Source organism: Ostrinia furnacalis, unplaced genomic scaffold, assembly GCF_004193835.3.
Source record: "Ostrinia furnacalis isolate ACB-3 unplaced genomic scaffold, ASM419383v2 OfSCF0963, whole genome shotgun sequence".
Classification (NCBI taxonomy): Eukaryota; Metazoa; Arthropoda; class Insecta; order Lepidoptera; family Crambidae; genus Ostrinia; species Ostrinia furnacalis.
This window is the reverse complement of record NW_021131202.1, coordinates 166,553-182,210: the sequence shown is the minus strand read 5'-3', so window position 1 is coordinate 182,210 and position 15,658 is coordinate 166,553. Positions and strand designations below refer to the sequence as shown.

The window sequence follows — 15,658 nt, the reverse complement described above, 5'->3', positions numbered from 1 at the left end:
TCACTATGCGCTCTTGAGACTCTTGAGTAGACTTCGCTGTACTATCGGAGACTATTCTCTTCGCTTGACTATGAGAGACTATGCTTGGTTCGGCCCGGCAACCTGTTTTTATATTACTAAATCCCGCCTATTTTCTGGAACAATTCGCGGTCCGCCCGTATTCGGGAATACGCAAGTACTTACTCGAACTCGCGGGAATCGTAAACAAACTATAAGGCGTCCGGATATGAGCCTTATTGCGTATGCGCTAAGGGCGGTTATCGCGGGCGCGCGTGCTATCGCTATCCTTTGCGCGCTCGCGCTGTCTCTGTCTTTTTTGGTACTTGCCGAGCGCCGATGATTTATTACATACCTATAGGTACGTATAGGTATTTGCTGCGGTTTCCTTTTATCTTTTTAGGGTTCCGCTCGGCCGATTTGTTAAGTCGTCCTGCACAATTTTTGAACATTATCTATTTCTTTAGAGTTATGTATCAGAGACAGATATGTATCACGATATTCCAACCACTGGTCGTATGAACCATCAAACGAGGGTAGTGAAATCGTGGGTAGTTTAATTGCACAGGAACCTTTAGAAAATGATTTATTGTTTTGTGTTTCCACTGAATTTTCGTTAATTATGCATTTAGACTTAGCTACACAAGCATAAAACTGATTCTCGAAGGTTTCTCTCTCTTTTAATTCTTTTTCAATTTGAATTTCAGGTACGTTAACGTCTATTTCATCTTGTATTTCTGAAAAACTAGATAGAAACGATTCCGCCCTTTCTAAGCGCGTTTGTAATTCTGTTCGAATTGCCTCAGTAATTGTGATATTTTCTAAGGAATCGACAAATTTTAAAAATAACGTTAGTTTACCGCGAATAACGCCTCTTTTTCTAGTCAAATCTCTTACTAAATTATCATCTAAACTTTCAAAATGAGTGAGAGAATGCTTCTTTTTAGTCATTTTGGCGTTTGTGGAACACAAGAGAACAAGATAACACTGATTTTATGTGAATAAATTGCACGGCAATACTTACGTGACCTTGACCGTTTCAACGTCACTTTCACCGGTTTAATAACTTGTAATACGCACTGATATTACCACTATTAGCACAAAACACTGCGGATTATGAATAATGATAGGAAAATGAAAGGATGATTGACCTGACCGTGTATTCAATGCTGCCTTCTCTGCTGGTTTCGCGTGTCCGATTTATGCAGTTGATCACGACGATTCCTTGCTTTGCATCCGGCTCGAAGGACCATGTAGATGGATGTGATGTATTTGTGATTGAAACTCGCTTTCTTCGATACTCAGCGTTTATAACATGAAATAACGTATACAAATATTTGATGTTCGCGGTTAGAGGAATGGTAGTCAAGTGGGGTAGGCGCCGGGCGCGATCGCAACCGTTTTCTGTTAGTTTCGTGCGTAGTGATGTGCGCGTTCGCTAGTGATGTCGTAATCGATTTCTGAACATAATGTGACATGTAATAAACGTTTTTGAATTTGAATTTGAACATGTCACGAGCGTATCCTGGCTAAAATTCCTAATAAGCACTGTGCGAGGAGCGCCCTCCCAGTGCTGGATTTTTCACCCTGTGCTAGTACCGGTGATATCTAAAAATTAATCCGACCTTGGTTCTGTAGCCGGTCATTTCAAGCAAAATCAAAACGTATCTTTATTTGCTTAGACTGATTAAATTAGTTCTTACAAATCATCAAATACTGATTTAAAGTAAGTAACCTTTACCTACACATCTCATTATCTTTAAAGCAAATACATAAGCCTCAAAATAACTCCCTTCGATTTAGAACAAAAAGCCAAGGATTCCAAATCGATTATTATTATAGTATACGATTTTTTCAAGTTATTTATAATTTTCAAAATATACAATCTGATTGGCTAAAGATTTACTATGTACTATGATTTAGATTGTACTATGTTTTACGCAAATATACAGGATAACTTGGAATTAGAGCATAATCTTGTAAAGAGTTTTGCTCTAATCTAATCCCAAGTCCCCCTGTATAGATATTATAAAGATGTCATGTATTCTGAAACGAATTTATAAATATGATTTCAACTATTTTTTTCAAAATTACCATACAACCTATGCCATCCAGCTGACGAATATAGTATGTAAATGAATTATTAAAATAGGTTTACGTTCAGCAGTGGAGATTGAAAAAAAGATGAAGGTGAAATCCTTCAATCCAATATACATACGGTGGATCCGACTTGATTTTTACCGTTCATGACAAAAGCCACTGATTTCGGTGAAAAGGTTAAACTTAACCCGTCTATGTCATACATAATTTTGATGTATGGCTGACTTAGCTAAGCGCTATATTAACTTGTATGAGCGGTGTGCTAAATTATCTATGTTAATAGTAACCGTTGAATTCTAATGACGGAAATTAATTACATCGTGATATGACTTGATGGAGCTGTGACGTAATTGAATGTGATTAAGTGCTTTTAAGATATGGTTTAGTGATTTTGGTGGGATAAGGCTGGAGACATATCATACGAAATGAGGATTTTGGTGAACAGTTTTTAAAATAGTGTCTCTACATACTTCCACGTAGGAATTTTTAGCTTGGGTTGCTATTTTTTAACCATTTAATTTTGTACAAGACGTAACCGAAATAAAATAGAAAAGTTTGTATTTTAGTCTATGAAATAATATCATTAAAAATATTAAACGCCAACTTACATTTAATTTTATATTTTCCATAGATATTTTTATTCGGGGAAGTTTCTTGATGAATAATTTCTATTCAAAAGCTTTCAATATAACTATCATAGTAAAAAAGTTGTCTGACGATTGGAAAATCAGTTTAATCAAATAAAAATATAAAACAAAAGTAACAGAACTCAATACTCAATTCTTTAATTTTAAACTCCGCTAATTTTTTCTCTTTATTTTTACCCCAATACCGTTTTTAGTATAACCACGAGCATGTCATAAGTGACAAAACAATGACTAGGGATATTAAGTGAATTGTCTAGTTAAGAGCAAAAGTGAAGATTACGGAGCGGGTGGGGTATTCCATGATTGATGGACGGACGCACGATCGATCATGGCGGTAAACAAGACGTCTATGAATGGCGTTACTAATATCCCGGGTGAAGTTGTCTGTGAGTACCCACCCTTGTTATGTTAAGACAAGCTTTTGGCCGCGGCTTCGTCCGCGTTAATGAATGTATTTTTCCATAATTTACATCCATATTCTATAATCTATGTTCATCAGGGATTAATGCGGAATTCTAATGATAAAAGGTTTTTTCAAATCGGTCCAGTATAACAAAAAATACCTTTAAACGTTTTCTTGACAAATATTAATTAATTTATACAACCTACAAACCTTTAATCATCAAATAAATGGCAATATTAGGTAACTATTATTTTTTCTTAAATAACAAACATTAATTCATGAGTACTCTTATCTATAAAAAGAGTTAAGAGGGCTATAATTAATAAATAATTAATAAATAAATTAAAAATTAATAATAATAAATAATGATTCTAAGGGCATACTTTTAAGTTAAAATATGCTCTACAAACTCTACATATTACAAAAACTTCATCTATTGTAATTTTCGTGCTATTCACAAAATTCGATGGTAGTTGCACATCAGCATCCGATTACATAATTACAAGAGCTTTAATGACTTTGGTTCTTAGATTAAAACAAAGAGCCTTCTTTAGCCTTTGTCTATTACCCGCGAAAGCCTCAATAAAATGCTTCAATTCCGTCGCTCCCCTGACAAGACAGTACCTGTTTAGGGAAATATTCCATTTCCGGAAGTTTCGTTCGCGAGGAAGTTTAAAGGTGTGCACACATTGTTTCTTTAGAGCTACTGTCCACTTAACGTGGACGCGTATGCGTCATTTTACGGTTCGTGATCGTGTTTTTTTAGTACTCTTCTGTACTACATATTCAGAAAATATGTGTAAAAAATAAAATACCTAAAACCCTTGATTTAATGGGTAATGTGATGTCACCTAAATACGATATGAAAATGCTGAAATTAAATATAATGTGAATATTATCACTTCATTGATGACGTAAAACGTAAATAAAACTGTTAATCAAAATCTAATTAAAATACTGATAACAAAATTACATGCAAAATTCAATAACAGTCTTATTAAAACGATACTCAACGAATATGATCGTCAAATTATGTGCAGTACTATTTTTTGTAGATTTAATATATTGCAGGGATTTTTATATGGGGATGTTCAAGAGAAATGACCATTTGGTGTCTCAAGAAAGGTTATACAAGGAAAGGGTTCCATTCAGACGTATGCACGCAAAATATTTGAAAGTGGTGCATTGTCCAGTGAGTATTCAGAAACTTGATATACATAATTATTTGGATTGGAAGAGACGTCAGATATCAAATGATCATCAACTTCATCATCTGATCATTTCAGTTTTCACAACAGGAACACATCGATCTAAAATTTACCAAAAACTAACAGAGGATTTAGACTACTTACACACAATACATCACGCTGGTTTTGACCAGAACAAAATTAAATCCTCCTAGTTTAGGGACCTGCCTGATGTTCGATTATGAATTGAAGTGATCCAATTCTGAAAGTGGGACGTCCACCCACAAGGTGGACCGACGACATCATAAAGGTAGCTGGACGCAGGCCGGACTGGGGAACATGGAAATCATTGGGGGAGGCCTATGTTCAGCAGTGGACGTCCTATGGCTGAGATGATGAATTCTGAAAAGTTCTTTTCTCATTTCAGATAACTTATCTTCGAGTCATCGATCGTCTCGGAGTCGGGGCTGGACCTACCGTTAAAATATTACGAGGAGGACTTTTAAGAAACCACGTATATTTGTACATAATATCTCAAAAAAATCAACCTATTTCAGTCACAATTTATATAGGCTGCGAGAATAAAGCCACGACAACTACTACTGTTAAAGTTACAAAAGAAGAGGCAGTAACAGATAGTCATGATTCTGTAACAGATAATAATGATAGCCAGACAAATTCTAGCACTGATTCTTCAGATCAAAGTTCTGCTAGTGACCTTAGTACTTCAAGCGGACTTGTACAGTCGACCTAAGCAATGCCTACTCAATAACTTAATTCGCATTAAGCTCTTATACATTTTCGAATAAACATAAACATTATTTTGATAATTATGTTGATCGTAAAATTTTGAAGCTTCTTGAGAAATAAATGAATATTTGAGACTTAATCACAGCTTTGAAAACCTAAACTACCTCTGCGTTTTTTTTATTTCGTCATGTTATTATAAACTGCGTAATTTAGGCTATCTTTGTATTGCAAGACTTCAAATATATACATTTTCTGCCAACAAGAAGATTTTCTATCCTTGTTTAATAAGTAAGACAATAGGAACTAATTAATTTATTTCAACTGTGCTATTTTAAGACGGTGCAATAAGTAATTTAGTTTGAAAGGTAAAAGAAATCAAACAAGGAAATAAATCACGCTTATTCACTATTGTAAAGTTTTCTCACAATCTATTCAACTATCATTCTTATCTATGATACAATGAAATAAAAATCATAACAATATGACCCATATATACAGCATTTATTTAATGAATGGTGATATTCACCACAATAGACTTGACTAGTCAAGACGGCAGAAATGAATTATTTGTATCTACTACTACTTTTGCTCTATAAAGAAGTTCATTCTCAAAATCAATTAAGTGACTTTAAAGACAAGATTTTCGCAAATGTGGAGTTCGATGACCATTCTTACAGCCATTTTTTATCGACTGATGATAAAAGGAAGATTTTAGGATTCTTGAAGTCCTTCACCTTCGCTGAAAAGGCTCAGTCAAGAAAACCGAAGCTCATAGAAGATCCAGCTGGATATTGTAGATCGTTTCGTACATGCTCTGAATGCTCTAGAAGCATGTGGTACCCTTGCGGCTGGTGCCACAACTTTGGATGCACTGACAAACCGGAGAAACTCTGCCCGCACGCGATGACAAAAATTGACCTCATGGATTCAAACACAACAGATAAAATAAATTCGCTTTGTCCTTACATTGAGCATGTCGGTTCCATTCTAGTACCAGCAGGAGTAAGACAGAACGTACAAGTGAAACTGCATGCGTCAGACCCAGTTTTATATGAGAAGGAAATCATATGCCAACTCCAATTCAGTGATAGAGTGACACATTTGAAAGCTTTAATAATGAACGATGTGGTGTATTGTTACCCTGTGACGTTGGACACTATAGAACATGGAGAAACGAATATCGGCATCATGAGGTTGATATGGGGAGGCGTCCAGCCGTTCTCTAATAAGCTCCAGATATCCGTTTACCGATGTGAGTCATTGGCAGTGGACTGTGAAAGTTGCAGGCTGATCCCCACAGAGTATGGGTGCGGTTGGTGCGGCGAAGAGAATGCGTGTGTCGTCGCAGACAAGTGCTCGGACCTTTTAAAATGGAACGTAAATAGGTTAACTTGCAAATCTCTTGGCAAAAAAATGTTGTACGTTTGATATTGGTCACAGTGATGTACTAACAGGATGATGAACAAACATCAAGAGTCATCGATCGATTCTTTTAGGTGGATTAGCTCACGTTTATTGTATTCAAACTGGCTATTATTTGAATAGCAATGTTTATAAACACTCTGACGATGAAATATTATATATAGGTCGACAGTAGCTTCAGTTCTCAGCCGACATTGGTGGCTGAAACTGTGCGAGTGTAATAAATAAGAAAGTTCTGTAAGACAAAACATACGGTGAGTGAAGCGAAGTATGAGCCTAATATAGGTTAAAAAACATCACAAGTGTTAAAAAAACCTTTTGATTTCAGAACGATATACTCTAAAATGTTAAGAAAATATGTATGTCACATAACACAATTTATTTTGTATGAAATAATTTGTGTGGTATTTGTCCAGTCCATACCTAACCAAGAGCTGGCAAATCAGAAAATTGCTGAACGACAGTCGCTGCTTAGTTACTGCAGGTCGTTCAAGAGCTGTCACGACTGTAAAAAGACAACGTTTCAGTGCGAATGGTGCAATGACATTGGGTGTACGAGTTTCCCGCGCCTGCATTGTCCAAAGAAAGTGTTTCTAGATGATCTGTGGAAAAAGAATCGCGACGAGCGTTTTTGCACTGAAATTATTAGTAAACAGCCAATCTTTGTGCCAGCTAACGTAAGGAGGTTTATTAAGCTAGATCTGCGAGTCGACGACCTCACTCTATATGAGAGGAACGTCATCTGTGAAATACAACTGGAGCAGAAGATTATTCAAATACCGGCGTCCTTCGACGACAGAACTGCTTACTGTGATACGGCAATTCTGAAGACGAACAGAAACATAGTGTTGGGTTACTTGAGGTTGAACTGGGGCGGTATAGAGCCGTACTCGAATACGATGTTAATGCTGATATACAGCTGTCAGAATTTGGCGCAGAATTGCAAGGATTGTCTTGGGTTGAGCAAGGAGTACAATTGCGGGTGGTGTAAGGAGTCGGCCAGCTGTACTTTGGTGGAGGAATGCCCGAGGCAGTACGAAGCGTGGTTGAACAAAAGTTACACGTGCGGGCATTTCAATGTTCGCAATTACCGCACAGATCTAAAAACTTTTTTCCACTAATACAGTTTGATGATGTAACATGAATAGTTGAATACTATAAACGTAGGTAAGCCGTAAGTTTCAAAAGTTTCGAGTCAGTATGTTTTTGTTTATTTATTTATTAAAGGTAAGGTTACAAAATGGATGTGGTTTCATTTCATTAGTGTGAAAAGAAAATAATAATGCTAACACATTAATAATTTCTTCCTATTGGCTATTTATTTCTTTACTAGCGGCCGCCCGCAACTTCGTACGCGGTTTCGATTTTTTCATACAAATGTTTTATCCCGCTAACTCCCGTTCCCGTGGGAATTTTGCAATATCCTGTTGTAACTAAGCTTTAAATTTACTAAGGTACCTGCATGCCAAATTTCAAGCGTCTAACTTAAGCGGTTTAGATTTTTCATACAAAAGGATTTTCCCGATAATTCCCGTTCCCGTGGGAATTTTGGGAATTCCTTTCTTAGTGCACCTCTACGGTACCTAAGCTACGTCACTTCCAAATTTCAAGTGCCTATGTTTAGCCGTTTAGGCTGTGCGTTGATCTGTCAGTCAGTCAGTCAGTTTCTCCTTTTATATATTTAGATTTAGATACACTGAAGTGTAATAAATCAAGCCTCAAATATCACTCCAATAGTATTTTAACCACACATTTCAATAGCAATTAATTATTTGATAATTTACAGGTCACTTTTTAATTGAGTGCATTAATTTATTACATTTGCAAACTACATAACTCTACATGTAGTAAGGTATTTAGTGAAATAGTTAACTACTTATGTGAATAAAAGTAAACGTATATAATAACCATAATTCACTTCGCGACTTGTTTCGACTCCTACACATTTCCTCCATTGAATGATTTATTTCGTTGAAAACTTAACCTGTATAGGCGACATTCGTCTTGAGAGCAGAAGTTTACTTCAGAAAATTGTAATGCGTTCAGTTAATTGCTGTTTCTAATTAACGAAGTAATAGAAAAGTCTTCGACTAATCCAATAAAACTAATCCAGTGACTGGCCACGTGGGTCCCCACGTGGCCAGTCACTGGATTAATTTTATTTTCTCTTCCAGCAACTGGACCCATCATTTTGTGCAGAAATAAAAATAATTTATAAAAACCACATTAATTTTAAACAAACCAGTTATCAGATAACAAAAAAAATTAAAATAAATATTTTATATACATCTCTAAATGCATTTAATGTAAGTAGCTTTTATACCAAAACAAGTATTAGGTACTTACTTAAGCTTTTTTTAGAATAGAACCAGGTTATAAGCATTTTTAGATGCAAAAATCAAATTAAAAAAACTTTTTTTATAAAGAATCGAACCTGGGACTTGTTGTTAATTGACTAAAAACATTCTTGTAGCCTTCGTAACCTGAAATTATTAACACTTAGTAATATTACATCCAAGCTAACATTACAGCGAGCCAGATGGCCAAATCGCTTATGTTCTAACGACCCTCTATGATGAAAAGAATAAAATATATTTCATATGAAATCGTTTCTTTGGAATCAGATGTTGAATACGTGATGAAATTGATGTAGGCTATGCCTAAGATTGAGCGTTTGTTTCCAAAAATACAAAAATAATGAATAGCTTAATCAGGCATGTTTTTTTAGGTCTGAGCCGGTAATAACTATAAAATAAAACTATTATAACTATGCCAATTAGATTAAAATATGCAAAGTCTCCTGAATAAACCTAAAATTAACCACATTATTTTTGACTTGTGTACTCTTCCTGGGAATCAAATAGAGAACCTATGATTGACACCCAGATCTAACCATCAGTGGAAAATTTATTAATTGATAATATCGTCACCATGTCATGGCGACTCATAAAATTAAATAACACCTGTATTCTCAAACATTACTATGAGGTCTCACAGTGCGCGTGGACGCACAGGGTGACATATGAACCAATCACAGAGCTCTATTCAACGCTATGCGTTCCATTTGCTGGCGCTGCTTCACTTAAGCAGGCATCGTTTGTGAATAAGGGGGTTAATATCTGGCAAGAGGACCTATGAAACCTCACGATTAAAAGATATTTTTTACACCACATTGTCCTTAACGAGATTAGAACCTGCAACCGCAGCTATTGCAATTTTGTACGCCAACCATTGATTAGGTAAGGCAGTTTCTTGAGCAATCTAGTAAACAGGTGCAAAGTTTGAGCCTTTTTGAGGCCCGAATTCGAATCTAGTAAATTAGGCCAGCCGGGGAACAGATGCTGCGAATTCAAATACCTTTATCGGGTTACATTACATCCGAAACAAGAAAAAGGTACAAGAACTAGGAAACACTTTTTTGTACCTATTTTTTTCTTTTACGTTTTTACTTCGAAAATACATTATTTAATTTCTGACCTTACTTTTACTCTGCTTGTACAATAGGCTCTGCAACTCGCTGAAGAAAATTAAGAAGTAGGCCTGAAATGTGTGAAAACTGAAAAACAGTAACTGTTATGGTAACCCATGAGAATCAATCCCCTATCGTTCGTTTCAGCCAAATGACGTCCACTACTGGACAAAGACCTCCCCAAGGATTCCATAACGAACGGTCCTGCGCTGCCCGTATCCAGGTTCTTCTAGCGACCTTCACCAGATCATCGGTACACCTAGTGAGAGGCCGGCTCACGATACGTCTTTCGGCCCATGGTCGCCATTCGAGAACTTTTCTGCCACAACATCCATCATCTCGGAGCTATGTGCTCCGCCCACTGCCACTTGATTCTAGCAATTTCGCGGTCCCCTATATTAACCAACATACAATTTACCTACCACAGTTATTTTTATTAGACCATACGCTTTGTTAAAAATCCACACATAATCTTAAAAAGGGCTACGAAACTACGATGCGCGCTACGATAGCTACAAATTTTAATATCGTTTAAATCAACAAAAATGGCCTACCACGATAACATTATTTTATCGTGGCATGGTCTTAGTGTATTTTCTTAAATAAAAAATTAAATTAACAATATTGAAACTGGTTCTACCCTTTCGTAGCTCCATGCTCCGCGACCGGTCGATTCGAATCTCGCCAACATTGATTTTCACAAATTGGTACCGTGAGTGTATTGCAATATAAAAAACCCAACGCTAAGTGGATGAACAGATATTATGTTCCTCAAAGATACAAAATCCAAAATTGAAATAAAATGTAGTGAATCTGATCAAAAATCTTTTATTTCAGTAAGCTGGATTTTAAAAGGCTCTTTTATAGATCCCAGCTTAACTTTTAATAAAACCTATGTAGGTATATTCTTCAAAAGATTAACGTCAGGGACGCAAAAACAAAAAAGTATCGCAAAATTTCATACACTATTTTCCGTCTCTTCCTTCCTATAGCTTTATTTGGTAAAATAAATAATATTTTGTCCAAAGAAAAATATAGATGAGTGTTTTTCCACAATTAATTTTCTTCCGCTACTTTTTCTTAGCATCAGCCGATTATGATATGACTATAATATGGTGACAGAGCAAGCTATATTTTGATGTGTATTAATGCCCTGGAAAAGGGAACCAACTAGAGACAAAGATAAAGAAATTTATTTGCTAAGAACAGATTGTTATAGTGTTGTAAAAACATAGTGCTCTATTCTGCTAAAATACATTAATATGTCCAGAAATTCCTGAACACTGTGAAAGCAGTGGTCAGCCATTCCCTAAACTTCTGGTCATTACTTTTACAGGACCTTTTTTTAAACTTTGATTTGATTTAAGAGCTTTGATTAACTGATCAATCCCATGATGAACCTAGTGTATTTAATTGTGTAACCTCAAAGACTTATTAGGTAAGTTAGTTACGTAGTACTTTGTCTGAAACTACCCGAAAAAGTATCCGTAAGTATGTACCTACATCATGTTTCTTCTTCAGTTAGAAATCAATAAGTCAAACGGCGTATTGTCTCCTAAGTTCACGATTGAGTGACGCTAATTAGAAGTGAAAAGGATTTTCTAAAAGAAATTACTTTCGAGATAATACTCAGTCTGAGAAGCTTATGTGATGTGACAGGCTTTGTAGAGTTAAATAGGTTTATTTACGGAATAAAAACATATTTAACTTTGAAAAGTCTGTAAGTGGATTAACGGTAAGGGACGAGCCGGACTGAGATTGCCTTAAAAAGACGGCTTAACTCAACGCCTGTTAATATTATTTATTAGATACTTACCAGTTTTGACAAAGTAGCATATTCGCTATATAAATTCTACAAGGTGGACCGACGACATCGTAAAAGTAGCAGATGCGCATTGGCAAGCATTGGGGAAGGCCTATGTTTAGCAGTGGACGTCCTATGGCTGATATGATGATGATGATTACGAAATTCTAGAATAGCTATTCTGTTACCTCATTTAAAATGTTTACTCGACACCTTAGTATCAAAACCTTCTCTCCTAGCCAAATTATCGTAGCAAAGTGTCACAATGAATATTTAGATATTTTATCAATTTAGCGAATAATCACGAAGATTGGATTTTCTGAAAGAATAAACATTATTTATAACCTTTGTGAAGCTTATATGGTGCGACAGGTTGTAAAAAGAACTCTAAGACTCAGTATTCACGAAAAGAAGTGTTGGATCAGGAACAAACTGGATTTCAGTGGATTAGCCTGACGCCATAATGCTGTGCCTTAGTCTGACATAACGGATTACGGTGTACACCTGCCTTTTGATTTACGCGTACACTAAGGCGTTTGTTTTCTTATATTTTCATATTACGCTTCCAATAATGCTGAAGTAAGGTAGAGGGAAGCAAAAACCAATATTACACGATCATACTAGAAGTAGGTATAAATGCATTTTTCCTTTGAAAGAAATAATTAATTTTCTTTGGTTATTCTTTATCTAGGAAAATTCATTATGGGTCGATAAAAGAAATATGTCTTTTTATTCTTTAGTAAAACATTTTCCCATAAATGCTTAGCATTTATTGCTAATTTTCTTCACATCTCAATATTGGAATTAAATACTTAGGTGTCAAGGTATGTGACAAAGTGATCTAGTGCTTTTGAGTCAAATTTTCATTTCACTTACTGTTAATAAGATTTTCATTCATTCATTAAGATGGTTTTTAAAATAAGGATCTATTTACCTATTCTTTCAGTAACCACGTCTTAAGACAGGAATCCAAAACAATACCAAGAGCTAAAGCCATAAAAACAATTTCACAAATTATATTGCGCTCTACATACGTTTTATTTAAAAAAATCCTTAACTATCCTTTTTCACCAAACTTTACCTTACATAACTCACTCCAGAACATCGATATCCCACTTTTCGCACCCTTCCTGGAATAAGTACGCAAGTGAAAAATGCCAACTTTTCAGGAGCGTAAAAAAACTGTTTTAAAAATGTATTACCATTATTAAAAATATGTGTTATACATCAAAAGATAGCTAAAAATGTCTGTGAGGGGCCTATGTATTTATATTTAAAATACACTTAATAGGTTTTGAGAAAAACTTAAAAAAGAGCGTTGCGTACTTATTCCGCGAAACAAATTTTAACACTTGTTGTTGTAATTATGAATATTGCATTGTTGACATGTTAAAGAATACTTGCTGTTTGGTATTATTGCTGATAACTATTTATTGGCGTTCAGATTTAGTCGTGCATTCAACGTGTAAGTGTGGTTTACGTAGTTTTTCCTCGAACTATTCGTAATTAAATAAACTCGTAAAAAGGATAACGTACTTTTACCTTGTGAAATATTACATTACTTATGGTAGTATTTAAAATTATAGCTTTATTCAAAATAAAAATGTTACAATATTTTTGCGTAACAATGTTATAATTTTCGGAAATTGCATTTTTAGGGAGAGACAAGCTATCAAAAGGACTAATGCCCATTTTCACCATCAATCCCTAATTTGTAAGTGACCCCTATGGTAATACATAACAGGAATTTTGTTTTTATAGGGGTCACTTAAAAATTTGGGATTAATGGTGAAAACGGGCATAAAACTCATATTACTCATTTATTTTTGCAAGTAGACTTTTATAAAGCACTGATAGTTTTACACTCCCCAGTATAAACCCTACCACTGCTTCAGGACATTTTTTTTACGGTAACGGTAGATAGATTTATGTTGTAAAATTACCATTTAAAACAGAAAATCCACAATCACCATTTGCAGACACCAAACCGAGGAATGAACTGCCGTTTGCAGTATTTGCGGACCAATACGATCTACAATCTTTCAAGAGGAGACTCTAATACCTTAAAGAATCAACGCACCTGTAACTCACCGAGGAGCGGGTGTCTATGGGCGGCGGGTAATCACTTACCATCAGGTGATTTGTCTGCTCGTTTGCCTCCTTTCCCTTAAAAAAAACCCAAAAAAATAACCACACAGAGGTCCGTTCAGTTAGAAAGAAAGTTGCAGAAATCAGACCTGAAAAAGATTAACGAACACAGATTTTTTTTTTATAAAACAAGGTACCTACCTGAAAAAGAAGAAGAAACAAGAATGACAGTATACTTCATGCGGTCGTCTGGAATAATACGANTTGGGTTGTCGTACAGGGGTACTACATGGTAAAATAAATCTCTTCGGCGAAAACAGGATAATTTAGATCGAACTTCACTTGGTAAGTTCGTTTGATCATTCAACTAAAGAAGCCACAGTGTTAACTTGACGTTTTGTCGTCTGTACACCAAGGATAATAATAGACCTGTTTCCTTATTGGTGCGTGACTAAAGCGAGTCACACACGTGAAAACTTTTTTAATACACGTACCAATAAGTTAGGCAGATATCAGAACAAACAATGTAATTGAAAGAGAAAGTTGAGCTTTTCGATATTGCGATACTTTTATTGTTATCGTTGATATTTATGAATAGGTAAATAACACTTTTCTGCAGTTTATGTTTATGTTCATGTTTATTAATAACTAGCGACCCGCCCCGGATTCGCACGGATGCTAAGTATACATATAAACCTTACTCTTGAACCACTCTATGTATTAAAAAAACCGTATCAAAATCCGTTGCGTAGTTTTAAAGATCTAAGCATACATAGGGACAGACAGCGGAAAGCGACTTTAGGTATGTATGTTTTGCTAAAGTTAGGGGTTGAAAACTGTTAATATCAGGGAAGATATTTTTTGTTTATTTTTGCTTAATTCCAGTTGAATTTTGTGAACAAATATCAACCCTTTACTGTGTAAACATTAATTACTTGCATAATAAACTTGTAAGCGGTACTCATTAAGCGTCATACTAAAAATCATGACGTAATTTCGAAACCAAATTAACCATAAGCCAGCAGATTACCAACGATCAAACTACCGACTGAAATGTACAGGCAGTAGCACATGGAGCCCTAGAATAAATAGACCTTCTTATGCAGTTGCAATAGGGGTAATTTTTGAACGAAAATGTATGGTATGTAGTAAACTGTACGTACGTCAAAATGCTAAATGTATAATTACCGTGCAACACAGTACGGAAATTAATTACGTAGCACGAGCACGCTTTAAATTTTCAAAGCGCTATTTGAAAAGCCGAAAAACCTGTCGTTACCATTCATGGTGCCCATAAACTGAAATCATTGTAAACCAAAATGACCACCACGTTGAGTGCATAAAAAGCAATTTAGTGTAGCAGGAGATTTCGGATTTTAGTTTATAAAAGCTGTCATATTTTTGTGATTTCTTAGTAGTTGTTATATGAACCTATAACAACTTCATTTTCAAGGCATTAAATAAAAGCACACAAAATCATACTGTGTAAAATAATGCCATCAAACGACATAATGGGTTTATTTGAAATGAAAATGTTATACCATTTTTGAACTAAATATAACCCAAAATTGTTCAAAAAAAAAGAAACATAGCACAACGTTCCATCCAAAATGTAATCTAAACCGTCGTCTACATAAAAAACTGTTCACTATTTTATTTCGCGAATTCCGTCAATGCAAAATAGCTGTTCCATTGTCAGCCCACATCAACCGTCAGAGCAGCCTTCCAGTCGCAGCCTCACAAAGCGGCAGTAACGAGCGCGGACCGGATGCGGCCGCCGCGCGCGCATCT

The 15,658-nt window shown here is 35.5% G+C and overlaps 1 protein-coding gene across 1 annotated transcript; it reads left to right on the top strand.

Annotated features, from left to right (window-relative positions):
• Window positions 1–4,234: 4,234 nt before the first annotated feature.
• LOC114350736 (uncharacterized) lies at window positions 4,235–5,088 on the top strand. The gene is made up of 2 exons (XM_028301646.1): window positions 4,235–4,339; window positions 4,762–5,088. The coding sequence occupies exons 1-2, from the start codon at window positions 4,235–4,237 to the stop codon at window positions 5,086–5,088; spliced, it is 432 nt and encodes a 143-aa protein (XP_028157447.1).
• Window positions 5,089–15,658: the final 10,570 nt, after the last annotated feature.